At 40.2% G+C, this 26072-nt stretch overlaps 1 protein-coding gene across 3 annotated transcripts in view; it reads left to right on the top strand.

Moving 5' to 3' along the window:
* Positions 1 to 26072, top strand: part of UBAP1 (ubiquitin associated protein 1) — a 71440-nt gene that overhangs the window by 21166 nt on the left and 24202 nt on the right. For all 3 annotated transcript variants that reach the window (XM_047754472.1, XM_047754474.1, XM_047754475.1), the window contains exon 2: positions 14432 to 14472. In XM_047754472.1, the coding sequence (XP_047610428.1) occupies positions 14432 to 14472 (41 nt within the window). The remainder of the gene's footprint in view (positions 1 to 14431; positions 14473 to 26072) is intronic.

The following is a 26072-nucleotide window of genomic DNA, read 5'->3' as shown; positions in this document are numbered from 1 at the left end:
GTCAAATAGTAAGCATTTTCTTCAGAAAAACATGGGTGTGGACTATGTATATTTACTGAGTCATAGACTCAAGTGATTATATGTGTTTACCCTTGTAACTAAGAATATAAAGTATTGCTATCTTCTTATATGTTTGACTATAAAAACTATTGAAGTACATAGCTATAAAAGAGTATATTTAGACCTTTTGAAAAGATTGTCAAGAGATCGTTTATTCCAGGCCTCTCTTCTTACAGAAGCTCTGGGTTTTTTTTTCCCCCCTCCCTTCTTTCTTTCAAAGATTTTGATTGGCTCCAAACCATCCCAAATTGATGAAAGAAGTGAGACTAGAACCCAAGTTTTTAACTATTTGTAGTGCTCTTTTCTCTCATATTTCTGGCATAAGTTGTGACTTTGGAAGAGTTGGGAGATGATTTTTTTTTTGTGAGTCTTAATGTATTCCTTTTTATTTGTTGTTGTTTCATGTTTATTGACATCAATATTTTTTTTCCATTTTTTTTGGCCACCCCATGGCCTGTGTAGTTCTGGGTCAGGGATCAGATCCAAGTTATAGTTGTGACCTAAACTGCACTGTAGCAACGCTGGATCCTTAACCCACTATGCCGGGCCGGGGACTCAAACCTGCGCCCCATTGCTCCCAAGATGCCACTGATCCCATTGTGCCACAGTGGGAACTCCAATAATATTAATAAGTGTAAAGGCCGTATAACCTAGGAAAAGCCTACTAAGGGTTGTAATAAGTGTTATAAGAAGATGATATTTTTGGTTGAACAATTTCTTGAAATATTTCTCCCAGTTAATGCTTATTCACAATTTTAAAAAATTAATTTGGGTAGGTCTGTAGCTGATTTCTTCTTAGGACATTGTATTCTTTCTTACTTGCTAAACCATAAATTACATTGAAGAAAATATGTTAAGTGAATTTTAATGAATTGGTTAAGATACTGACTGGAATTTTTATGTTATTTTTTTTTTGTCTTCTTTGGGCTGCACCTGCTGCATATGGAAGTTCCTAGGCTAGGGGTCAATTGGAGCTGTAACTGCCAACCTATACCACAGCCACAGCAATGTGGGATCTGAGCCTCATCTGCGACCTACGCCACAGCTCATAGCAACGCCGGATCCTTAACCCACTGAGCAGCACCAGGGATTGAACCCGAATCCTCATTAATGCTGGTCCGCTTCGTTACCACTGAGCCACGACAGGAACACCCCTGACTTGAATTTTTAAGTTGGCTAATGCTTTATGTCATGACTCCCTAGTCTAACTTTTTTTTTTTGGCCACACCCAAGGCATATGGAAGTTCCTGGATCAGGGATCGAATCTGAGCCACAGCTGTAGCAATGCTGGATTCTTAACCCACTACATACAGCCAAGGATTGAACCCATACCTCAGCAGTGACCTGAGCCAAGCTGCTCCAGCCAGGCTGTGCCAGATCCTTAACCTGCTGCCACAGCAGGAACTCTTTACTGTTCTGACTCTTAACTAGTCAGTACTTTCCTGTTCTTACATTATATTGGTTTCATAGGCCTTATGATATCAGACTATTTATTGGTAACTACAGGAGGTAATTGTTTAACTTTAATTTAAATGTTATTTTTTTTGTCTAGTTTTATTTCCACATTAAGTATTAGTTAGCTTTTAGAATTATTGTAATTTTCACAAAGTTTGAGAGGGCAAGAAGATATGAAAGGGCTACCTCTGCTAAAGATTAGACACTGTGCTAAATGCTTGGGGGATTAAAAGGAGCGTAGAGCCCAGAAAAACCCTTACTTTGATTTTTCTTGATCCATTTTGGAATTGGCTATAGTTCTTAAGTGAAGTTCTAATGAAATTGTGTCAATAATTTGTCCTGACAGTACTGTAATGTCTTTTTATATACCACTTGTTGCTTTTGAAATTTTAACTGACATCTAACTGTAGCCACTTTTTGTTAAACTGTGTGAAATGAACTTTGCGTTGATTCACTAGTTGCTTTTGCTAAAACCTCATTTGCAAGAGAAATTAGTGAGAAACCTGTACAGTACCGCAACTTGACTTTAAAAATAACCTTTGTTTTCAGTAGTTTTCATAAGGAAAGCATTTTGTTGGATTTTAAGTCTGAAAGTTATTTTTGTCCATTAGCTTTCTGAATAGAATGAAAATAGGATTTATGTATTTGGGCAGGTGTGTACTATTACTATACCTGTGATTTGTTCAGCTTTACTTTTTTCTAAGTGGCTACTCCCATTACTTAACAGATTTTATATTTATTTATTTATTTTTAATTCCTTTTTTCTTTTTAGGGATGTACCTGTGGTCTGTGGAAGTTCTGGGCTAGGGGTTGAATAGGAGCTGCAGCTGACACCACAGCCACAGCCACGCCGGATCCGAGCCATACCTGTGACCTATGCCATAGCTTGTGGCAACGCCAGATCCTGAGCCTACTGAGTAAGGCCAGGTATTGAACTCACATCCTCATAGACACTTATGTCGGGTTTCTTAACCTGCTGAATCACAGTGGGAACTCCACAGATTTTAAATGGCACTTTAAATGTCTACACTTGGGGTATTTTTAGGCGTTTCTGTTCTATTTCAATGATCTATTTATGCGTCATTACAGCACAGCTTTAAGTGTATCTTGTGGTAAATATTTTAATATCTGATGTTATTGGGATTTTCTTGGCTGTTGTGAATTGTTATTTCCATATGAACTTTATTTATTTATTTATTTTCTGTCTTTTTGCTTTTTCTTGAGTTCCTCCCGAGGCATATGGAGGTTCCCAGGCTAGGGGTCTAATCAGAGCTGTAGCCACTGGCCTACACCAGAGCCACAGCAATGCGGGATCCTGAGCCGCGTCTGCGACCTGCACCATAGCTCATGGCAACGCTGGATTCTTAACCCACTGAGCAAGGCCAGGGATTGAACCCGAAACTTCATGGTTCCTAGTTGGACCACTGTGCCATGACGGGAACTCCTCCATATGAACTTTAAAATCAGCTTGTCTAGTTAGAAAAACAAAAACAGATTTCAATTTTTATTTGCATAATACCAAATTAATATAACAGGGAGAATTGATATTAACGATGGTATGTGTCCTAGCGGAATTATCATACGTTTTTCCAGTTATATAAATCTTCTCGTGTCTTTCAGTAGCTTTAATTTTCTTCCTTTACATATTTCTTTATTCCTGCTTCTCATCTCCAGTAATACACCATGCTTCCATTTTGTTTGTTTCTTTTTTTTTTGTCTTTTTGTCTTTTTGCCTTTTCTAGGGCTGTTCCCGCAGCATATGGAGGTTCCCAGGCTAGTGGTCTAATCAGAGTTGTAGCCGCCGGCCCATGCCACAGCCACAGCAACGCGAGATCTGAGCGTGTCTGCAACCTACACCACAGCTCGTGGCAACGCTGGATCCTTAACCCACGGAGCAAGGCCAGGGATCGAACCCACAACCTCATGGTTCCTAGTTGGATTCGTTAACCATTGCACCACTACGGGAACTCCCCCATTTTGTTTCTTATCTGGTCATTGTATATATGAAGGCTGTTTCAGAATATTAATTTTGTACCCAGAAACATCTTATTGTATTCTTTTATATTTTTTCAGTTTTTAGATTTCCCTGGGAAAGTGTCTTTTCTGACTTTTTATACCTTTTACTTCTTTCATCTAATGTTAAATAATAATGTTAAGCAGTTGTGATAATGGACATCTGACATCCTTGTCTGGTTCTTGTGCTTGGTGAGATCTTTGTATAGTTCCCCCATTAGTATTCTCTGGCTTTAGTATTGAGAGATGATTTTTGTTGTTATTGTTACTGGTTTGATGTTGGTTTTTTTTTTTCCTCTTAAAGCCAAACCTGTGGCATATGAAAGTTCTCAGGCTAGGGGTTGAATCGAAACTGCAGCTGCAGGTGCACGCCACAGCCACAGCTGTGCCAGATCTGAGCCACATTTGTGATGTACGCCAAAGCTTGCAGCAACACCAAATCCTTAATCCACTGAGTGAGGCCAGGGATGGAACCTACAGCCTCATGGATTCTAGTCAGGTTCTTTAACCCACTGAGCCACAATGGGAACTTCTTGTTATTGTTTTTAATCTCACATCAAGCAGCTGGCTATCTGATTTTTCTTCTTAGAATTATTAATATATGGTGAATCATATCAACAGATTCCTGATATTAAACTATATTGTATTGATTAAATCCTATTTGGACATGGTATATTTTTATAATGTACTACTAAATTTGCATTTTTTACTTTGAGGGGATTTTAAATCTATATTTATAATATGAAAATTTTCTGTAGTTTTTTTTAATGAGATCATTGTCCATTTTTTAAAAAGTTAGCCACAACAGGAACTCCTGTGTTTTTTTCTTTTTTTCTTGGCCATGCCTGTGGTATGCATAAGTTCCCAGGCTAGGGATCAAACTCACACCATAACAGTGACAACACTGGATCCTTAACTCAGCTGAGCCATTAGGGAACTCCAAGATATTGTCAGTCTTGATAATTAATACTTTCCTAAAAGATCATCCATTTTATCCATGTTTCAAATGTCTTTATAAGGAGGTGAACAAAACAGTTACTTAGGATTATTTCATTTTATTTTATTTTTTTTATTTATTTATTTTTGTTTTTTCTGTGGCCGCTCCTGAGGCATATGGAGATTCCCAGGCTAGGGGTCTAATTGGAGCTGTAGCTGCTGGCCTACGCCACAGCCATGCCAGATCCGAGCCACATCTTGATCTACACCACAGCTCATGGCAGCACTGGATCCTTAACCCAGTGAGTGAGGCCAGGGATTGAACGTGCAACCTCATGGTTCCTAGTTGGATTTGTTTCCACTCTGTCACGATGGGAGCTCTTATACATGTGATTTTTATCATATGTATTTTGTATGAGTGCTTGTTGTATTGGTGTTAACTTTGTTTTCAGACTTGAAATTTGATGATTCCCAAAGCTGTTTTTCTTTTAAATTGGATAATTTCCTGGATTAATTTGTATCTTGGGAAATTCATGATTGCAGCTCATATGGTACTATAACTGTGACTGTGATAGCTTACTGAGTTATTAAATTGCTACCATGTATTGGTAAGCTGTTTGTAGAGTATAATTTCATGTAATGGTAATATAATGAAGATATGAGAAGGGGAAGAATGAAAATTAGGACGTTAATATTCAGTTGCCATTGGGCTTTCTCTTCCCCTTCTGAAGCTGCCTGGGTTTGCCAAGATGTTTTCATTCTCCTGGTCTTCTGCCTTTAGCTTCCTTCCCCTACCCTCCTCAGTTTTCCCTTTTTTCATTCCTTACTCCATCTCTTCTGTCTCTTGCACTCTAGCTCCTTCTCTCGCTGCAGTTTAACTTGTTACCTGTTTCCCCATCTGTTTGTTCTTAGATGTCTTTCATCTTACTGATTCAAATTTGTCAGGTCTTCGGAGTCCTCATACTTGCGCAGTGGTTAACGAATCCGACTAGGAACCATGAGGTTGCGGGTTCGATCCCTGCCCTTGCTCAGTGGGTTAAGGATCCGGCATTGCCGTGAGCTGTGGTGTAGGTTGCAGATGCAACTCGGATCTCACGTTGCTGTGGCTCTGGCGTAGGCTGGTGGCTACAGCTCCGATTCTACCCCTAGCCTCGGAACCTCCATATGCCTTGGGAAGCGGCCCTAGAAAAGGCAGAAAGACAAAAAAAACAACAATAACAAATTTATCAGGTCTTCTTCCTACAGCATTTGAACTGAAGTGGCACTGTAGTAACAAAAAAACCATTGCTTTTAATTATTGATCTCTTCAAGGAGTTCTACATTTTATTAGTGTAAAAGTTAATGAGGATTTCCCGCTATGGCGCAGTGGAATTGGCGGTGTCTTGAGAGTGCCGGGACTCAGGTTCTATCCTCGGCCCGGCACAGTGGGTTAAGGTTCTGGTGTTGCCACAGCTGTGGGTAGGGTTGTGACTGCGGCTCAGAACTGGGAACTCCATATGCCTCAGGGCAGCCAAAAATGAAAAAAAATTAAAAAAAAAAGTTTGAGTTAAGAATGTGTGCTATAGTTACTTGAACTTTCTACTTTTCCTTTAATAGAAGCATTTATATCTATTTTAGTGGAAACTTATGATTTCTTATGCATTTTTTTCCTCTTGCGAGCATTTATAATTGTACATTTGGACAGATGCATTTTTTTCAGTTTTGTGCTTTTTTTTTTTTTTTTTTTGCTTTTTAGGGCCTCAGGTGAAGCATGTGTAAGTTCTCAGGCTAGGGGTCAAATCAGAGCTACAACTGCTGGCCTATACCAATGCCACAGCAATTCGGGATCTGAGCCTTGTCTGCGACCTATACTACTACTCATGGGAATGCCGGATCCTTAGTCCACTGAGTGAGGTCAGGGATTGAACCCGCAACCCCATGGTTCTTAGTTGGATTCATTTCTGCTGTGCCTCGATGGGAACTCCTGTGCACATTTTTAACAGTTATAATAATTCAGTTCAACATTTATAAATATGTTAAGTTAAAACTTATACTTATTTCCGTTATTTATTTGTCTTTTTTTTTTTGGTCTTTTTAGGGCTGCGCCTGTGGCATATGGCGGTTCCCAGGCTAGGGGTCTGATCAGAGCTGTCACCGCTGGCCTACACCACAGCCACAGCAACGCTGGGATATGAGCCACGTTGCAACCTATACCACAGCTCACAGGAACGCCGGATTCTTAACCCACTGAGCAAGGGCAGGGATCGAACCCGCAACCTCATGGTTCCTAGTCGGATTCGTTAACCACTAAGCCACGATGGGAACTCTGACTATTCACATTCTTTTGCTCACTTTCTAATGAGGGTTTTTGTGTTTTTATTATTGAGTTGTAGAGTTATTTATATGTTCTAGATACAAGGCCCTTATTAGGTGATTTGCAAATGCCTTTTCCCATTCTGTGGGTTGTCTTTTGTTGAGGCTTAAAAAAAAAAGCTGTTAAGGGGCCATGCTCAGGTCATGCAGAAGTTCCTGGGTCAAGAATAGAACCTGATCCACAGTAGTGACAATGCTAGATCCTTAACCCACTGAGCCACCAGGAAACTCCAAGAATCCATTTAAATTTGGTGGAACTTCTTTAAAATATTCCTGATGTTAGCTTGTTTGGAAAATTATTTCTTAAATCAGAGCCTCTCCCAAGCCATTTACGTCTCAAAACCAGCTGCTGCTTCTCAGAGCTGATGTTCAACAATATCAGTAAATATTAGGAACACAGATGAAAACACTAATTTCCTGTACCTGTCTATGGGCATATTCCCAGCACTCAGTGCTGGATTCTTAGATTCTACTTCTTTCTCAACAGAGATTAAAAAAACCTCATTTCTCTTCTGTGCCTCTGTGGGAAGATTGAAGCTGCCAAGAATCTTGCTTCTGGTTTTAAAAGTCTCCCTGTATTGTTGTGGTTTATGTACATTATGATGATACTGAAACTTGTAAGAGTCTATGAAATGTCTTCTGGTACATATAAAAAAGTTTAGGAGTTCCCATCATGGCTTAGCGGTTACCGAACCTAACATTGATGAGAACTCAGGTTCGGCCCCTGGCCTCACTCAGTGGGTTAAGGATCCGGCATTGCTGTGAGTTGTGGTTAGGTCGCAGACACTGCTTGGATCCAGTGTTGTTGTGGTATAGGCTGGTGGCTGCAGCTCCTTTTGGACCCCTAGCCTGGGAACCTCCATATCTTGTGGGTGTGGCCCTAAAAGGACAAAAAAAGGTTTGTTTCTTTTCAGTATGTTTTTTTTGGTTCTTTGAAATTTGATGATCCATGTACTTGATAATTTCAAATCTCCGTTAACTAGTAGAATGTCATCCAGAATATTTCATCCCCACATCTTGCTGGAAAACTGAAACTTTTAAAGTAAAGCTCTAAAGAAATTAAAAAGTTAATTTGTTTGCCCTACAGTGTTCAGAAGGCATAGAAAATTTTTATTTTTATTTTATTTTTATTTTTTTTGGTCTTTTTGCTATTTCTTTGGGCCGCTCCCACAGCATATGGAGGTTCCCAGGCTAGGGGTCGAATCGGAGCTGCAGCCACTGGCCTACACCAGAGCCACAGCAACGCTGGATCCGAGCCGAGTCTGCAACCTACACCACAGCTCACGGCGACACCAGATCGTTAACCCACTGAGCAAGGGCAGGGACCGAACCCGCAACCTAATGGTTCCTAGTCGGATTCGTTAACCACTGCGCCACGACGGGAACTCCGAAAATTTTTATAAATTATTCCCAGTACTACGACCTAGAAGCAGCCACTTTAATTTTTTTTTTGGTCTTTTTGTCTTTAGTCTTCTTAGGGCCGCACCCACACTACGTGCAGTTTCCCAGGCTAGGGGGTGAATCAGAGCTGCAGCTGCCGGCCTGTGCCACTGCCACAGCAATGTGGGATCCGAGCCTCATCTGTGACCTACACCACAGCTCACGGCAATGCCGGATCCTTAAACCCCCTCTTCGAGGCCAGGGAACAAACCCTTGTCGTCATGAATGCTGGTCAGGTTCGTTAGCGTTGAGTCACTCCACTTTAAATATTTTTAATGTATTTCCTACCGATGTTTTTCTTATCACAAATTTTAAAATATAGTTTGTTTCTTTTACAGTCTGTGAATGTTTACTGCTTCCATAATACTTTTTATTGGGTTGAGCACAAACTTTGTCTTCTATTCAGTGTTCTGGTTAAGTCCATGGGCGTTAAGTACCCAGTAACTATCTGTGAGTGATAGAAATAGCGTGATGATTGTTGTTGACACTTATAAAACTATCCTTAAATGACACCTGGTGGCTAGTGGGCCTTATTGTGGGGACACCTGTACTACTACCTACAATGTGGGGTCACTGGACATTAAGACAAATATATGCCTCTTGCTACTGTTACTATTATCTGTCCTACTTTGTGCCCAATGTAGAACAGATAAATAAGTTGGGATGTAGAATAGGCTAGGCAAGTGCCTCTGAAGTGACCTTAGGTAAGTTACCATCAGGAATAGGCTAATGGAAGTGGTTTGTTGTGTTTGGTAGATGCTTTGTTTTCCCCCATTAAAGGGAGTTAATTTATTGTCCTTCAGATTATAAAAATTAATGAATACATTTCTCTTAGCAATGAGTGAAATTATTATTTCACTTGTAATAGCCATTATGAAAGTGAAAAAAATGTCACTCATCTTTCTCTTTCCCTTCCTCTATCTCTAAATAATTGTTCTTTTGTTTGCACAGCTTACCAAATTTTGTTTTGGTAATAGCTTTATTGATATAATTCATATATCATGCAGTTCAACCATTTAAGAATACAATTCAGTAGTGTTCAGTATATTCACAGAGTTTCGGAACCATTATTACTACAGTCAGTTTTAAAACATTTTCATCACTCCATAGAGAAACTTGGTACTTTCTAGTCGTGGTGACTACATTTTTTTAAAAGTTATTGAAATATAGTTAATCTACAAGGTTGTGATAATTTCTCCTCTACAACAAAGTGATTCAGTTTGTTGAATCACTTTCAGATTCATTCTCTTTCAAACTCTTTTCCCACTTAGATTATCACAAACTACTGGGTAGAGTCCTATGTGCTACACAACAGGTCCCTTTTGGCCAATCATTCCACATAACGCATTGTGCATATGCCAATCCCAAACCCCCAGTCCGTCCCTCTCACCCCTACACCAGTCCCCTTTGGTAACCATAATATTTTCAAAGTCTGTGAGTCCCTTTTAGTTCTGCAAATAGGTTCATTTGTATCTTTTTTTAGATTCCACATTTTTAAGTCTTTCACTGTTTGAGTGACTTCACTTAGAATAATAGTTTCTGAGTCCATCCATGTTGCTGCAAATAGCATTATTTCACTTTTTATGGCTGAGTAATATTCCATTGTATATATGTACCACATCTTCTTTATCCATTCTTCTGTTGATGGACATTTAGGTTGCTTCTGTGTGTTGGGTATTTTGAATAGTGCTGCAGTGAATATTGGGGTGGATATATCTTTTTGAATTATGGTTTTTCCTCCATAGAGAAATTTGGTACTTTCCTAGCCACAGTGATGACATTTAAAAAACTGTGTGAGCCTTGCACTTTGTCTCTTAAATTTAGAAGGTTTTTTTTTTTAATCAGTTAAAGACAGTGTTAAGAAGTTCCCCTCGTGGCTCAGTGGTTAATGAATCCGACTAGGAACCATGAGGTTGCGGGTTCGATCCCTGGCCTTGGTCAGTGGGTTAAAGATCCGGCATTGCCATGAGCTGTGGTGTAGGTTGCAGACGCAGCTCAGATCCTGTGTTGCTGTGGCTCTGTTGTAGGCTGGTAGCTATGGCTCCAATTAGATCCCTAGCCTGGGAGCCTCCATATGGCACGAGAGTGGCCCAAGAAATGGCAAAAAGACCAAAAAAAAAAAGTTAAAATAACATTATTTGAATTTTTTTTTTTTAATGGCCACAGCCATGGCATATGGAAGTTCTTGGGCCAGGGATTGAATCTGAGCTGCAGCTCTGACCTACCAGGCAGGTAGGAGTCAAACCCATGCCTCTGCAGTGACCTGAGCCATTGCAGTTGGATTTTTAATCCACTGTGCTACGGCGGGAACAACCCTGAATTTGTATTTTTCAACTCGTGTTTCATTCTTTCTGTTTAAAGGAATTTCAGCTGAGAGATAAACTGATTTATTTGCACTTAATTTTTTTTCTTATTTCGTTTTTTAATTTGTAAGAAATCCATTGTTAGAAACCATACTTGAGTTCCCTTTGGTTGGGAAGCAAACAGGTTGTTAAGAAACATAGGGTTGTGAGGATACGGGTTTTGACCGTGCCTCACTTAGTGGGTTAAAGATGGGGCATTTCCTCAAGGTGCGATGTAGGTCGCAGATGTGGCTTGGATCCAGCATTGCCGTGACTGTGGCATAGGCTGGTAACTGCAGCTCCCGTTTGACCCCTAGCCCAGGAACTTCCATATGCTGCAGGTACAGGCCTAAAATAAAGCACAACAAAAAAATATATATATTACTGTAGAAAACCTTTACCCTCAGGCAGAAAGCAAACTACTAGAATTTGGTACAGCCCTGTAGTTTGTTATTTTGAGTTTTGGCATTTTATTTATTTTAATTATTTATTTTTATTTATTTATTTATTTATTTATTTATTTATTTATTATTTATTTATGCTGTTTTGGCCACATCTGCAGCATGTGGAAATTCCTAGGCCAGGGATCGAATCTGAGCTGAATTTGCCACCTACACCACAGCTGTGGCAATGCCGAATACTTAACCTGCTGTGCTGTGTAAGGAATGAACCAGCTGCATGGTGGAGACAAGCGGGATCATTGACTCACTATACCACAGGGGGAACTCCTGAGTTTTGGCATTTAATTTTTTTGGCTGTGCATGCAGAAGTTTCTGGGATAGGGATCAAACACAAGCCATAGTAATGACAGTGCTGAACCTTTAGCCTCTAGGCCACCAGGGAGCTCCTGAATTTTGACATTTTAAAAAGAAATTTCAGGAATTCCTCTGGTTAAGAACTCGACTAGTATCCATGAGTATGCAGGTTCGATCCCTGGCCTCACTAAGTGGGTTAAGATGTTGCCTCAAGCTGCACTGTAGGTTGCAAGCTGTGACTCAGATCTGGGGTTGCTGTGGCTGTGGTGTGCTGTGGTCTGATTTGACGCTGAGCCTGGGAACTTATGTATACCACAGGTGTGACTCAATAAAGACCAAAAAAAAAAAAAAAAGAAGAAATTTAATTCCACTCCTGTTTTGTTTGAGATTCATCCATGTTGTTGGGGTGTATCATTGTATCACATAGAATCCATCCATTTAAAATGATGAGAGAGTTATGCAGTCACTGTCATACAATCATCATCACCACAGTCACATTTAGAACATTTTCATCATCTTGAAAAGAAATCCTGTATCTCTTAGCCATAATCTCTCATCCCCCTGAGTTAATTTTTATGTACGGTGCAAGGTATGGCCTGAGATTTAGGTATTTTTTGCATATGAATGTCTGGTACCATTTATTGAAACGATTTTCCTTTCCCCTTTGAATTGCCTTTGCACCTTTGTTGAAAATGAGTTGACAAAATATGCATATGGGTCTATTTCTGTACTCTGTTCTTTTTGTCTGTGTGATGTCCTTATGCTATTTCCATACTGTCTTAATTACTGTAACTAAATAGTTAAGTCTTGAAGTTAGGTGGTAAGTTCTCCAACTTTTCGCTTTCAGGGTTTTGGTTATTCTCTTTCCTTTGTCTTTCCATGTTAATTTTATAATCAGCTTGTCAGTTTATTAAAATCCTGTACAGATTTGTTTTGAATAATTTCCACTTGATAGGGACAATAAACTCGCCTTCCTTAAAAAAACTTTCAGTGGAAAATACCAGCATACCTTGAAGATATTGTGGGTTCAGTTCCAGACCCAATGAAATAAAATGAATGTCCCAATAAAGCAAGTCACACAAGTTTTTTTGGTTGCTTAGTGCATTTTTTTGTGTGTCTTTTTTTTTGTCTTTTTGCCATTTCTTGGGCCGCTCCCACGGCATATGGAGGTTCCCAGGCTAGGGGTCGAATTGGAGCTGTAGTCGCTGCCCTACACCAGAGCCACAGCAATGCAGGATCCGAGCCGCGTCTGCAACCTGCACCACAGCTCACTTTGCTGGATTGTTAACCCACTGAGCAAGAGCAGGGACCGAACCCGCAACCTCATGGTTCCTAGTCGGATTTGTTAACCACTGCGCCACGGCGGGAACTCCTTTTTTTTTTCCTTTTTCTTTTTTTTTTTTTTTTTTTTTTGCTTTTTAGGGCCTCACTCTCGGCATGTGGAGGTTTGTAGGGTAGGGGTCTAATTGTAGTTACAGGTGCCGGCTTACGCCACGGCCAGAGATCTGAGCTGCATCTACAAACTACACCACAGCTCATGGCAACGCTGGATCCTTAACCCACTGAGGTAGCGAGGCCAGGGATTGAACCTGTATCCTCATGGATACTAGTTGTGTTCTTAACCCGCTGAGCCACAATGGGAACTCCTCAGTGCATGTTAAAGTTGTGTTTACACTATACCATAGTCTATTCAGTGTGTAATAGTAAAGGAAAAATAGTGTTGGAATTCCCAGGTGGCTCACCAGGTTAAGGATCCAGCATTATCATTGCTGAGGTTCTGGTTACCACTGTGGTGTGGATTCAATCCCTGGCCCAGGAACCTGTTCTTTTTTTTTTTTTTTTTGTCTTTTTTAGGGCAAAGTGAGCAAATGCTATTGGCAGAATGGCATCTTGGGCCTTAGATTTGCTCAGCGTGAGATTGAGCATTCCTTCAATTTGCATAGTAAAGTGAAGTACAAATAAATTTTTTTTCCATTTTTTTATTACTCAAATGAATTTATCACATCTGTAGTTGTATAATGATCATAACAATCTGATTTCACAGGATTTCCATCCCACAGCCTAGGCACATCCCCCCACCCCCCAAAGTACAAATAAAATTGAGATATGTGCCTATATATCATTTTGAGTATGCTTTGCGTTGTATTTTAGGTAATACAGGCTAATATACACGTCGAAAATTCATTATGCTTGTGTCTTAGGAAAGTTAAAGATAGAAACAGTGTATCAAGGGAAATAAACTTTTAGGTTGAAGAGCTCAGATTATTTGTGCAAGAAGAGGACTTTGTTCCTGCTTATATAGGGGCAAAGTGTGATGATACTAAGCTAGATGTGTGGTTTTATGTGTTTTCCCTCCTTTTTTTTTTTTTGGAATTTTTATACAAAATTAAAGCAGTGCAAAAGGTTGTATGTCATTGATTCCCTACTTCAGAAATTTCAGTCTTATTATAGTTGTCAGTTAAAGGTGTGTATTTATGTTTATTTACTTATTTAACTGAGTAAAATGGGGCATTTAAAAAATCCAGTAATGACGTATTTGTCGCTTATATCAGGAAGATAAGTGTTTAATGTGTTTTTTCTTTTGACGGGTTGCATGTTAAATAAGTCAGTGGCTAGTTTGCTGTTTTAATAATTTTTTTCAGAACATGCAGATTTCAGATATTTTGTTTTTCTCTAGAAAAACGGTTTCTCCCCCTTTATGCTCTCTTTTTTGAGACTTTGGGACTGAGGAGTTTGAGGGTATGTGGTCTCAATTTTCTTTTTTTTTTCTTCTGTCTTTTTAGGGCTGCAGCTGTGGCATATGGAGGTTCCCAGGCTAGGGGTGGAATCAGAGCTGCAGCTGATAGCCTATACCACAGCAGCTTGAGTCTGAGCTGCATCTGTGACCTACACCACAGCTCACAGCAATGCTGGATCCTTAACCACTGAGCGAGTCCGGGGATCAAACCTGAAACCTCATGGTTCCTAGTCCGGTTTGTTGCTGCTGCGCCACAGCGGGAACTCCCAATTTTGTTATAATGCTTTGCTTATATCCTCTCAAGGCATAATGTGCTTAAGAAATATTTCTTTATTTTTCAGGTTCTAAATGGCTTCTAAGAAGTTGGGTGCAGATTTTCATGGTAAGTGAACTGTTAGATATCATGGTTTAAGGTTTTTTTGTTTGTTTGCTTTTTTTTTTTTTGCCTTTTTAGGGCTGTACCTGCAGCATATGGAGGTTCCCAGGCTAGGGGTCCAATTGGAGCTGGAGCTGCCAGCCTATGCCAGAGCCACAGCAGTGCTGGATCTGAGCCACATCTTTGACCTGCACCATAGCTCATGGCAGTGCTGGATCCTTAACCCACTGAGCAAGGCCAGAGATTGAACCCGCGTCCTCATGGATGCTAGTCGGGTTTGTTAACTGCTGAGCCACGATGGGAACTCCTCATGATCTGAGCCGCATCTCACTGCAACTCCGGGTCCTTAACCCACTGAGCAAGGCCAGGGATTGAACCTGCAACCTCATGGTTCCTAGTCGAATTCGTTTCCACTGTGTCACAACGGGAACTCCCCTCTTTGTTTATTTAAATGAGCCACTTGAGAAAAATAAAGTTGTACAACAGTGCGGCATATACATTGGATAGGATTTCACGTAACTTTAATGAAGTATTCTTTCAAATGGATAGTTAAACTATCTTGGTGTTTATTGAACTTCACACTACTGGGGAGTTCTTGCTGTGGTGTAGCAGGTTAAGGATCTAGTATTATCTCTGGGGCATCGAAGGTTTGATCCCCAGCCCAGGGCAGTAGGTTGCCGAAGCTGAATTAAAGAAAAACGGAGCTGGGGGTGGGGGGTACTCCTTTGGGTCTCAGTGTACCGAACCCAACTGGTAAGCATGAGGATGCGGGTTCAATCCCTGGCCTTGCTCAGTGGGTTAGATATCCAGTGAAGCTGTGGTGTAGGTTGCAGTCATGGCTCGGGTCACGGCTGTGGCTGTGGCTGGCAGCTGCAGCTCCAATTCCACCCCTAGCCTGGACACTTCCATATGCTGTGGGTGCGGCCCTAAAAAGCAAAAAAAAAAAAAAGGAAAAGAATCTACCATATATGGATAGGGAGCTTGCCTGTTTCTGTTGTTGTTCCACAGTATTTTGAAGTGTTGCTATTTCCTTTCTTATTCCCTGGTCCATCTCTTCTCCATCTCAGGTGTGAAAAATTCTAAGCCTTTAATTAACATTTTATAATGGTTTAGGTATTTTCCTCCCATAAAAGGAAGTAATTTACTACAAATAAGACATGATTAGCAGATCAGTATATTATGGAAGTATCAGTAGTAATCACAATTTTGCATTTGAAACTAGTAGTCTATTATCTTTTTCTAAGATATGATGTTCCAAAATAGAATACATTAATAAACTTTATTGTCTGCATTTGGGAGGAATGGAGGTGCTGAAGAAGTTAAAATTAGACCCTTTTTTCATATAGTGGAAGAGAAGAATTAAACATGAGAATTATCCAGACAACACATACTTTAAAAGAGGTTTTAAAATTAATCTTCCTTTTAAAAAAATCATGTCATTCTAAAAATGATTTGCTAGACCATAGGGCACCATGTGTCATTGTGCTCTTCTGATCTACAAATGGTTGCTTGATAATATCAACTGAGGCAGGGTGATGTAGCAGTTACTGTGGTTTTTAACTTGCTTGTATATTCTGTACAACAGCTTTAGTGTTTTGAACTGCTCATGTGCAAATACATATATTGCTTGCATATGTTTGTTAAATCCTTTTGGAGTTAAATCATTCCAACTCCAGAGTTTGCATTCTGTATAATGGCTCATGGGTCAGATCTTCCATGTGAGCTGTCTCCGTTGTTTAAGTATTATTACAGGCTCTTTCAGAGTGTTCAAATGATACAGAGAGGCAGATCTATAGTTGTCTCTGGAGCACTTTTTCAAGGGAAGAGAGAGGGCAGAGCCAAGGGAAGAAGAAAGACCTAGGGAGAAAAAATGGCAAAATTGAAAAATTTTAATTTAAAATCTTACTTCAAAAGTTAGGTTTTCTATCTTGACTCTTTGGAAACTCCTTTTTAATTGGAGTGAAAATAAATTGGACCTCAACTTATGTCTTCCAGCTAGACAATCCACAGAGAAGATTATAACTCTGAAGTTACCTAATCAGTAAAGACTTATTTTTTTTAGGACTTCCTCAATCTCTTTACAATCTTAGCCAAAATTTTATTGTTTAAATGAAACATTCTGCCTGAGTAAAATTTGAGAAAAAGATTTTCTCTTTCTCTCTTTGACATCTTCTGCTTTAATCTGTTGAGCTCCTATTTGAATTTTAGTGGCTTTAGTTGGTTTTTTAAAATAAAAATCTTATTTTTAGATATCATGTAGTTTAAGGAATAGAACTTAATGGGAATAGGTGGGGAATATTTAATAGGCAATCCATTAGGCATCAGAGTGCAGGAAATCAAATTCAGCCTGGCCTTAGAAGGCTGAAATTAGAAAGCCAGGAAACTAAGTCTACTATTTCCTCCATCTCTCACTGCTTTTCTCTGCAGATGTGCTCCATTTTTATTCTTCTTTTTATAGACTTGCTTTCGTGGCCTGTTTGCATAGGGTGCACAGAGCCAAAAATGGCTATCCCACTTAGGGTGCTGCTTGCTACTTGATCTTTGAGCTTAAGTTACTAGCATCATAAAGCTAAAGTTTTTGTATCTTTCGGTCAGGGGAGTATCTGATAGGCACATTTTGGTTTATGAGCCTTTGGGTTTGTTCCCCCTAAGTTAGGTATTATCTGACTGGTCCTTTGTGGGTTGGAGAATGTGTGTGTTTGTAATTCTTCTAGAGCATTTGGGGTATTGACAAGGAGATAACTGCTCTCATGACTGGATATGAATTTTTTTTTGAATTTTTTGTGTAAATATTTGGGCTGACTAGATCTTGTGCTGTGTTGTCTTATGACTAGTACTTTATTTTTGCTCAAGTTCATTCTTTTCAACTGAGATTGAACTTCTTCCACTGACATTAAGAACCACATACCTGGAGTTTCCATTGTGGTGCAGCAGAAATGGATCTGACTAGGAACCATGAGGTTTTGGGTTCGATCCCTGGCCTCGATCAGTGGGTTAAGGATCTGGTGTTGCCGTGAGCTGTGGTGTGGGTCGCAGATGCAAATCGGATCCTGTGTTGCTGTGGCTGTGGTGTAGGCCAGCAGTTGTAGCTCTGATTCCACCCCTAGCCTGGGAACCTCCATATGCCACACGTGCGGCCATAAAAAGCAAAAACAAACCAAAAAAACCCCACATACCCCGAATTTCTGTCGTATCTCAGTGGAAACAAATATCACTAGGATCCATGAGGATGCAGGTTCAATCCCTGGCCTCACTCAGTGGGTGAAGATTCCAGCATTGCTGTGAGCTGTGGTGTAGGCTCGCAGCTGTAGCTCTGATTTGACCCCTAGCCTGGGAACCTCCATATGCTGAGGGTGCAGCCCTAAAAAGACCCCCCCCCCCAAAAAAAAAAGAACCACATTCCTCTAAATAAGAGAGTAAGAGATATAAACAGTTACTTCTCAAGGACCTTTACAAATATTGTCCTTATGTTTAAATTGCAAACCTTTGCCACAGTTTAATGAATATCAGTCCTCTTTAATTTTTAACTCAAAAATCTTAATCCTTTTTAATTTTTAACTCATTTTCCATTTATTTCATCTAAGAAAAAAATTGTCTGGAAGTATTTTCTTTTTTTTTAATTTAAAAATTTTTTTTTTTTTGTCTTTTTGCTATTTCTTGGGCCGCTCCCGCGGCATATGGAGGTTCCCGGGCTAGGGGTTGAATCGGAGCTGCAGCCACCGACCTACGCCAGAGCCACAGCAACTCGGGATCCGAGCTGCGTCTGCATCCTACACCACAGCTCACGGCAACACCGGATCGTTAACCCACTGAGCAAGGGCAGGGACCGAACCCGCAACCTCATGGTTCCTAGTTGGATTCGTTAACCACTGCGCCACGAGGGGAACTCTTTTTTTTTTTTTTAATTTATTTTTTTCCCACTGTACTGCATGGGGGCCAAGTTACACATACATGTATACATACTTTTTCTTCCCATTGTTGTGTTTCGATGTAAATATCTAGACATAGTTCTCAATGCTACACAGCAGGATCTCATTGTAAATCCGTTCCAAGAGCAATAGTTTGAATCTGTTAACCCCAAGCTCCCCATCCCTCCCCCCCCCCCGCCCCCGGCAGCCACAAGTCTATGATTTTCTTTTCTGTGGAAATGTTCATTTGTGCTGTATATTAGATTCCAGTTATAAGTGATATAGGGTATTTGTCTTTCTTACTTATTTCACTCAGTTTGAGAGTCTCTAGTTCCATCTATATTGGTGCAAATGGCATTATGTTGTTCTTTTTTATGGATGAGTAGTGTTCCCCATCTTCCTAAATGTCTTCTGTCAATGGACATTTGGGTTGTTTCCTTGTCTTGGCCATTGTGAATAGAGCTGCAATGAACAGGTGCATGTGTCTTTTTCAAGGAAAGTTTTGTCTAGATATATGCCTGAGAGTGGGACTGCTGGGTCATGTGGCAGTTCTGTGTATAGATTTCTACAGTACCTCCATACTGTTCTCCATAGTGTCTGTACCAGCTTACATTCCCACCAACAGTGCAGGAGGGTTTCCCTTTTTTCCACAACCCCTCCAGCACTTGTTATTTGTGGACTTCTTAAGGATGGCCATTCTGACTGGTGTGAGGTGGTATCTCATGGTAGTTTTGATTTGCATTTCTCTAATAATCAGGGATGTTGAGCATTTTTTCATGTGCTTGTTGGCCACCTGTATATCTTGATTGGAGAACAGTCTATTCAGGTTTTTTGCCCATTTTTCCATTAGGTGGTTGGCTTTTTGGTGTTGAGTTGTATAAGTTGCTCGTATATTCTAGAGGTTAAGCCCTTGTCTGTTGCATCGTTTGAAACTATTTTCTCCCACCCCATAAGTTGTCTAGTATTTTCTTCTTCTTCTTTTTTTTTTTAGGACCTCACCTCTGGCATATGGAAGTTCCCAGGCTAGGGATTGAATCAGAGCTACAGCTGCCAGCCTATGCCATAGCCACAGCAGCTCGGGCTCCCCAAACAGCTAGGCCAGGGATTGAACCCACATACTCATGGATCCTAGTCGATAGGAACTCCAAAATACTTTTCAGTTTCTACTAAGATATTGAAGTGCTTTTTCTGCTGAGTGATAGGAAAAGATATTTTATTTTTGGCCACACCCTTGACATTTGGAAGTTCCTGGGCCAGGGATCAGACTCATGCCATAGACGTGACCTGAGCCATTGCACTAACAATGCTGGATCCTTAACTTGTTGAGCCACAAGAGAACTCCTGTTTGCAATGTTTTGACAATGATATGCCTTGGTGTGATTTTGTATATTTATCCTGCTTGGAGTTAACTAAACTTGTTGAATCTGTGGGTTGATGTTTTCTGCCACTTTTGAAAAATTTGCAGCCATTATCTTTTCTTACATTTCCTTTGCCCCATCTCTCTTTTATCTTTTTGAGACTCTAATTACATATGCATTAGGCTGTTTGATATTGTCCCAGATCTCTCTCAAGGCTCTGTTACATTTTTTTCCCTTTGTGTTTCAATTCTTTTAATTTCTTTTGAACTAATTTCAAATTATTCGATTCTTTTCTCAGTGTCTTCTGACTAGCATAGCCTGGCTTATGAACTATCAAAAACATTTTTCTCTGATAAGGCATTTTTCATTTCCATTTGTCTCTATTTCCATCTGTGTTGGAGTTGCTCATCTGTTCACACATGTTCACCTTTTCCATTAGGTCTTTTAACATATTTATTATAGTTACTTTAAACTTTTTTTTTTTTTTTTTTGCTATTTCTTGGGCCGTTCCCTCGGCATATGGAGGTTCCCAGGCTAGGGGTCGAATCGGAGCTGTAGCCACCGGCCTACGCCAGAGCCACAGCAACGCGGGAACTGAGCCACGTCTGCAACCTACACCACAGCTCACGGCAATGCCGGATCGTTAACCCCCTGAGCAAGGGCAGGGACTGAACCTTCAACCTCATGGTTCCTAGTCGGATTCGTTAACCACTGCGCCACGACGGGAACTCCTAAACTTTTTTGATAATTCCAATATCTTGGCTATCCCTGCATTTGGATCTGATGACCAGTTCCTTCTCTCTTGATAATGAATCACACATTTTCTTGCTTTTTTGTATGTTTTATTTTTTATTTAATGCCATACTTCATATCCTGTAGTGATATCTGTATAATTGTATGTGTCCATTTATTGATCCTAATTTTGCCAGTCTTACCTTACTTCTAGCTTTAAGGTAATGATACTCAGTCAGAATTGCAGTTTTTCACTTAGTTTTAAATCGATATGTTCTATTCTTCATTTTCAAAAACTTCTCTTTTTTTTTAGTCTTTTTAGTGCTGTACCTGTGGCATATGGAGGTTCCCAGGCTAGGGGTCCATTCGGAACTGTAGCTGCTGGCCTGCACCACAGCCACAGCAACGCCAGATCCAGTCCGCATATGCAACCTACACCACAGCTCACGGCAACGCTGGATTCTTAACCCACTGATCGAGGCCAGAGATCGAACCCCAAGTCCTCATGGATGCTAGTCGGGTTTGTTAACCACTGAGCCACAATGGGAACTCCAAAAACCTCAATTTTAATTCATAGTAAAATCTGAATTAAGCATAATCCAGTTGCTACTTGTATTAGGAATTTCTCCCGTCACACGGAATTACCTTTTTTCAAAAAAACAGGTCATAAGATCATGAACATAACAGCAATTTAGAAAGAAAGAAGACAGAATGAAACCTTCCCAGAGTTTATCCTGAATCATATACACATTCAGCCCAGTCCCTTCCACTACAGTATATACTGCCAAGAGATAGGCAAAATATGATTTCAAGAAACTGTGACAGATACAGTTACTAGAGATCCGCGTACTTTCTTTTTCTAATTGGAACTTAGGAAAATGGGCTCAGACATCTTAGAAAAATTTTCAGTGATAAGGACTGAAACTAAAAGGTATTTGGAGGGAGTTCCCATTGTGGTGCAGTGGAAATGAATCTGACTAGCATCCATGAGCATGTGGGTTTGATCTCTGGCCTTGCACAGTGGGTCAGGGATCTGCTATCGTGGTGTGGGAGCTGTGGTGTAGGTCGCAGACGCGGCTCAGATCCCTCCCCTGTGGCTGTGGTATAGGCTAGCAACTGTAGCTCCAATTTGACCCCTAGCCTGAGAACTTCCATATGCTGTGAGTGCAGCCCTAAAAAGCAATGTATGTATATATTACATGTAATAAAAAAATATAGCTATTTGGAGGTTAGAAAATTATTAGCCACAATGTTTAATTCTCTGGGCCAGGTGGTTGAGTTTTTATTGACTCTATTTATGAAATGTATTGAGAAACAATAGAAATTGGTGTCTTTAAGTAGATATTCTGTTATATTGGATAAAAACAGATAGTTCCTCTGGTATGATTGGTCATATTTGCAGAAATCTTTGTAATCCTCACAGCAGCATATTCATTGTACTATGGTACTCTCTGTCCTTTATTCAAAAAGTTGCTTTTTTTGTTTTTGCTTTCTCTTAAATGCAAAAATTTTTTGCCCTTTAGTCCACCCCCTCCTCCCAGTAATCACAAAACTGTTTACTTATTCCCTATTAACAAAGTTTAATGGTGGGGTGGCTGAAGGTCAGGGAGTGTGCTAAATCACCTTGGCATTGGCTTTGTTGGCGAAATGAAGAACTGCTTTTTAAAGCAGTTACCTGTAATTGGTGCTAATGAAGGGAAATGTCTGTTGTTTAAAGGTGTTTTCCTTGATCTGGCCTAAGCCAGGGCCTAGTTTCATTTTATAGAATATAAGTCCTTACTGTCATAGTTCCTAACTGAAAGGTAGGCAAGGAAACAATACCTTTTGTGAAAGATACTATCATTTAGCTCAGAGAGCTTAAGTATAGTACTTTTTTTAGTTTTCCCCCGCAGCTCCCCATTACCAATTTATAATAGAACTGTTCATTTAAGAAAATTTTGGTAGTATTAATGTGGGTAGGTTTTTGTATATTTATATGTCATATATGCATGTATTATTATAAATAGGATTTTTTTCTAATATATGTATGTCATATAGTTAACCCCCTTTAAATGTATACTTAAAATTTTCTTAAAAGATTTAATTTGGTGGTTATTAACTTGACCGTAAACATTCTAGTGCTTCTTAGAAAACACCAGTTTGAGGGAGTTCCCTTTGTGGTGCCTCGGAAATGAATCCAACTAGTATCTATGAGGATGCGGGTTTGATCCCTGGCCTTGTTCAGTGGGTTGGGGATCTGTCGTTGCTATGAGCTATGGTGTAGATGATAAAGGCGGCTCAGATCCCACGTTGCTGTGGCTGTGGTGTAGGCTGGCAGCTATAGCTCTGATTTGCCCCCTAGCCTGGGAACCTCCATATGTGGTGGGTGTGGCCCTAAAAAGTGGGGGTAAAACAAAAAGCTGCTAGTTTGAGCTTTTTTTTTTTTTTTTTTAATTAGGGCACTAAAGTTAGAGTCTAACTTTTGACAACATCTGAGCACTTGTTTTTAGACATAAAAATTCTCTAAAATTAAAAGAGCTTTACTTTTAATCTCTACAATATAAAGCATTTTATAAATGGCAGAAGGTTTTAGTGTTGCAACCAACTCTTAGTTTTGTTGGCAAGCTGTGATGGCACCTGATACTTTTTTTTTGGGGGGGGGCACCTGTTACATTTTTGTGACTTTGTCCCAAACCTTAGAAATATGTTTATCTTGGAGTTCCCATCGTGGCGCAGTGGTTAACGAATCCGACTAGGAACGATGAGGTTGCAGGTTCGATCCCTGGCCTTGCTCAGTGGGTTAAGGATCTGGCATTGCTGTGAGCTGTGGTATAGGTTGCAGATGTGGCTTGGATCCCACGTTGCTGTGGCTGTGGTGTAGGCCGGCGGCTACAGCTTTGATTGGACCTCCATATGCTGTGGGTGTGGCCTTAAAAAAATACAAAACAAAACAAAACAAAAAAGAAATATGCTTGTCTTGCATGAGTACTCTGTTAAAACAGTTTCATGACTAGCTTTGCCAGTTTAGGTAAATCATTTTGAATTTTAATAAATATTAATTGAATATGAGTTGGTGTGTGAGAGTTAAATACAAGTATAAGACCATGTCTTTTTTATTTATTCTCATTGAGCATATCTCATCTGCCAGACATTATACTGAGCTTAAGGGACACTTAAATTCTTGATCAGAGTCTCTAGGTGGAGTATAAGAAAATAAATATAAATCAGAGTGATAAGACCTGAGGTGATGGTATGAACAGGTGTTCTGAGATTGAGAAGGGAGTTGTTCTTAAGTCGATTCTTAAAGGATGAGGCATAATTAATCAAGTGAATAAGGGTGCGAATGTGACAGGCATCGCCAGCTAAGAAATAGCGTTTATAAAGGTATTGATCAATTGGAAACTTTCCTAGAGTGTTAATAATTATGGTTATGCACCAGAAGAATTATTATATTGAACACAGTTGTGGATTTAATTTGGTGAGTGAGAGATGGTTAAAATGTTTTAATTCTAGCTAGAAGATATATGGGAAAGAACGACCTCTCCTTCAAGGGTGGGAGCAGGGGCCTTCTTCTTGTGGGAGGGTTTCAGGTATATCAGAACAGTATCTACCTTGGAAGATGGGAAAGATGACAAGATTATGAATGTATCTTGAGCTTGGTAACTCTTGAAATCTATAGAGTTTTTAGAAGAGCATTCTCTCCTGGAAGAGGTGTAACTGTCTTACTCGGTCCCTGTGCTCAAGAAAATATACTAGTGTGAAGCCTAGAAACAAACCTTGTTTTACTAGTTGCTAATCTGCAAAAAGCAAAATTTATTTTAATCAGCTATATTTCCTTATCCCTGATGCTTCTGTCAGTAAGTTAGCCCCAAACCTGGTCCAGAAAAGAAATCATAATCTTAGTTTGGAATATATACCTAGTGAGAATCATATACAGGAGCCACTCTCATTTTGTCCGATCCTATGGATCAATGATAGTCTTGACCTTTATGTGTTATGTATTATTACTCATCTGTGATGGGCAGAGAACTTTTAGAGAGTTAAAGCAGTTCAGTTGTGTATGGCTTGTGTTTCCTGATAATCCTGTTCTGATTCCCATGGTCTTGTCTGGTTTTCCTTTTTTCATAAGTGCTGTGCTTCTTAAATATTTCTCTCCAGAATATAGTCTTAAAAACAAATCTAGGAGTTCCTGTCGTGGCTCAGCGATTAACAAACCCGACTAGCATCGATGAGGACACGGGTTCGAGCCCTGGCCTCGCTCAGTGGATTAAGAATCTGGCGTTGCCATGAGCTGTGGTGTAGGTCACAGAGGCGGCTCAGATCCTCAGTTGCTGTGACTGTGATGCAGGCTGGCAGCTACAGCTCCGAATGGACCCCTAGCCTGGGAACCTCCATATGCTGTGGGTGCAGGCCTAAAAGACACACACACACACACACACACACACACACACACACACACACACACACACACACACACACACAACCCAGAGTAATCCTATGTATTAATTAAAAAATAATCCTGGAGTTCCCGTCGTGGCGCAGTGGTTAACGAATCCGACTAGGAACCATGAGGTTGCGGGTTCGATCCCTGACCTTGCTCAGTGGGTTAACGATCCGGCGTTGCCGTGAGCTGTGGTGTAGGTTGCAGACGCGGCTCGGATCTTGCGTTGCTGTGGCTCTGGTGTAGGCCGGCGGCTATAGCTCCGATTCGACCCCTAGCCTGGGAACCTCCATATGCCGCTGGAGCGGCCCAAGAAATGGCAAAAAGACAAAAAAAAAAAAAAAAAAATCCTTACTCAAGTAGAGAAATCCTAATCAAGGAGATTATTTTGTGGAGATTCTGTCATCAATTCAGCTGTATATAGTAAGTGCCTCTTATGTGCCAGGTAGTGCTGTAGGTTTTGAGACTAAATCAGCAAGTAAAATAGACTTAAATACTTGCCTACCAGGAGCTTAGATTTCATTGGGCAAGACAGTCAATAAATATAATTAAAAAGCAAATTATATAATATGTTAAAAGGTAATAAGTGCTATGGAGAAAAGATAGACAGTAATGTGGAATTACTGCAGTGAGGGTGTGGTAGTAATTTTAAATAGGGTGGTTAGAATAAGCCTCACTTAGAAAGTGACATTTGAGCAAAGACTTGAAGGAGGCGGGGGAATAAGTCATGAATATCTGAGGAAAGAATGTTCCAAATAGAGGAGTGCAGTTTTTTTTTTTTTTTTTTGTCTTTTTAGGGCTGCACCTGCAGCATATGGAAGTTCCCAGGCTTGGGGTCAAATCGGAGTTGCAGCTGCAGCTCATGCCACAGCCACACAACACCATCAGATCCAAGCCGCATCTGCCACCGGATCCTTAACCCACTGAGCGAGGCTAGGGATCAAATCTGTGTCCTCATGGATCCTAGTCAGATTCATTTCCGCTGAGCCATAGCAGGAACTCCTTAGTGCAGAATTTTTGAGATAGGTTTGACTGTGTCATGGTTGACCTGGTGCATTGAGTCAGGAGTTCAGGGCAAGAGAAATAATGGGTGTTGGGGTCGCCTTTTAGACTGCTATGAGTACTTTGGCTTTTATACTAAGTATAATGTAATACTAATAATTAAGATGAAATAGGTGCAAGTAGGAG

The sequence above is a fragment of the Phacochoerus africanus genome, chromosome 12, assembly GCF_016906955.1.
Source record: "Phacochoerus africanus isolate WHEZ1 chromosome 12, ROS_Pafr_v1, whole genome shotgun sequence".
In the NCBI taxonomy this organism is placed as follows: domain Eukaryota; kingdom Metazoa; phylum Chordata; class Mammalia; order Artiodactyla; family Suidae; genus Phacochoerus; species Phacochoerus africanus.
Note: the sequence above shows the minus strand (reverse complement) of the source record. Positions and strands in the feature narration are given on the sequence as shown.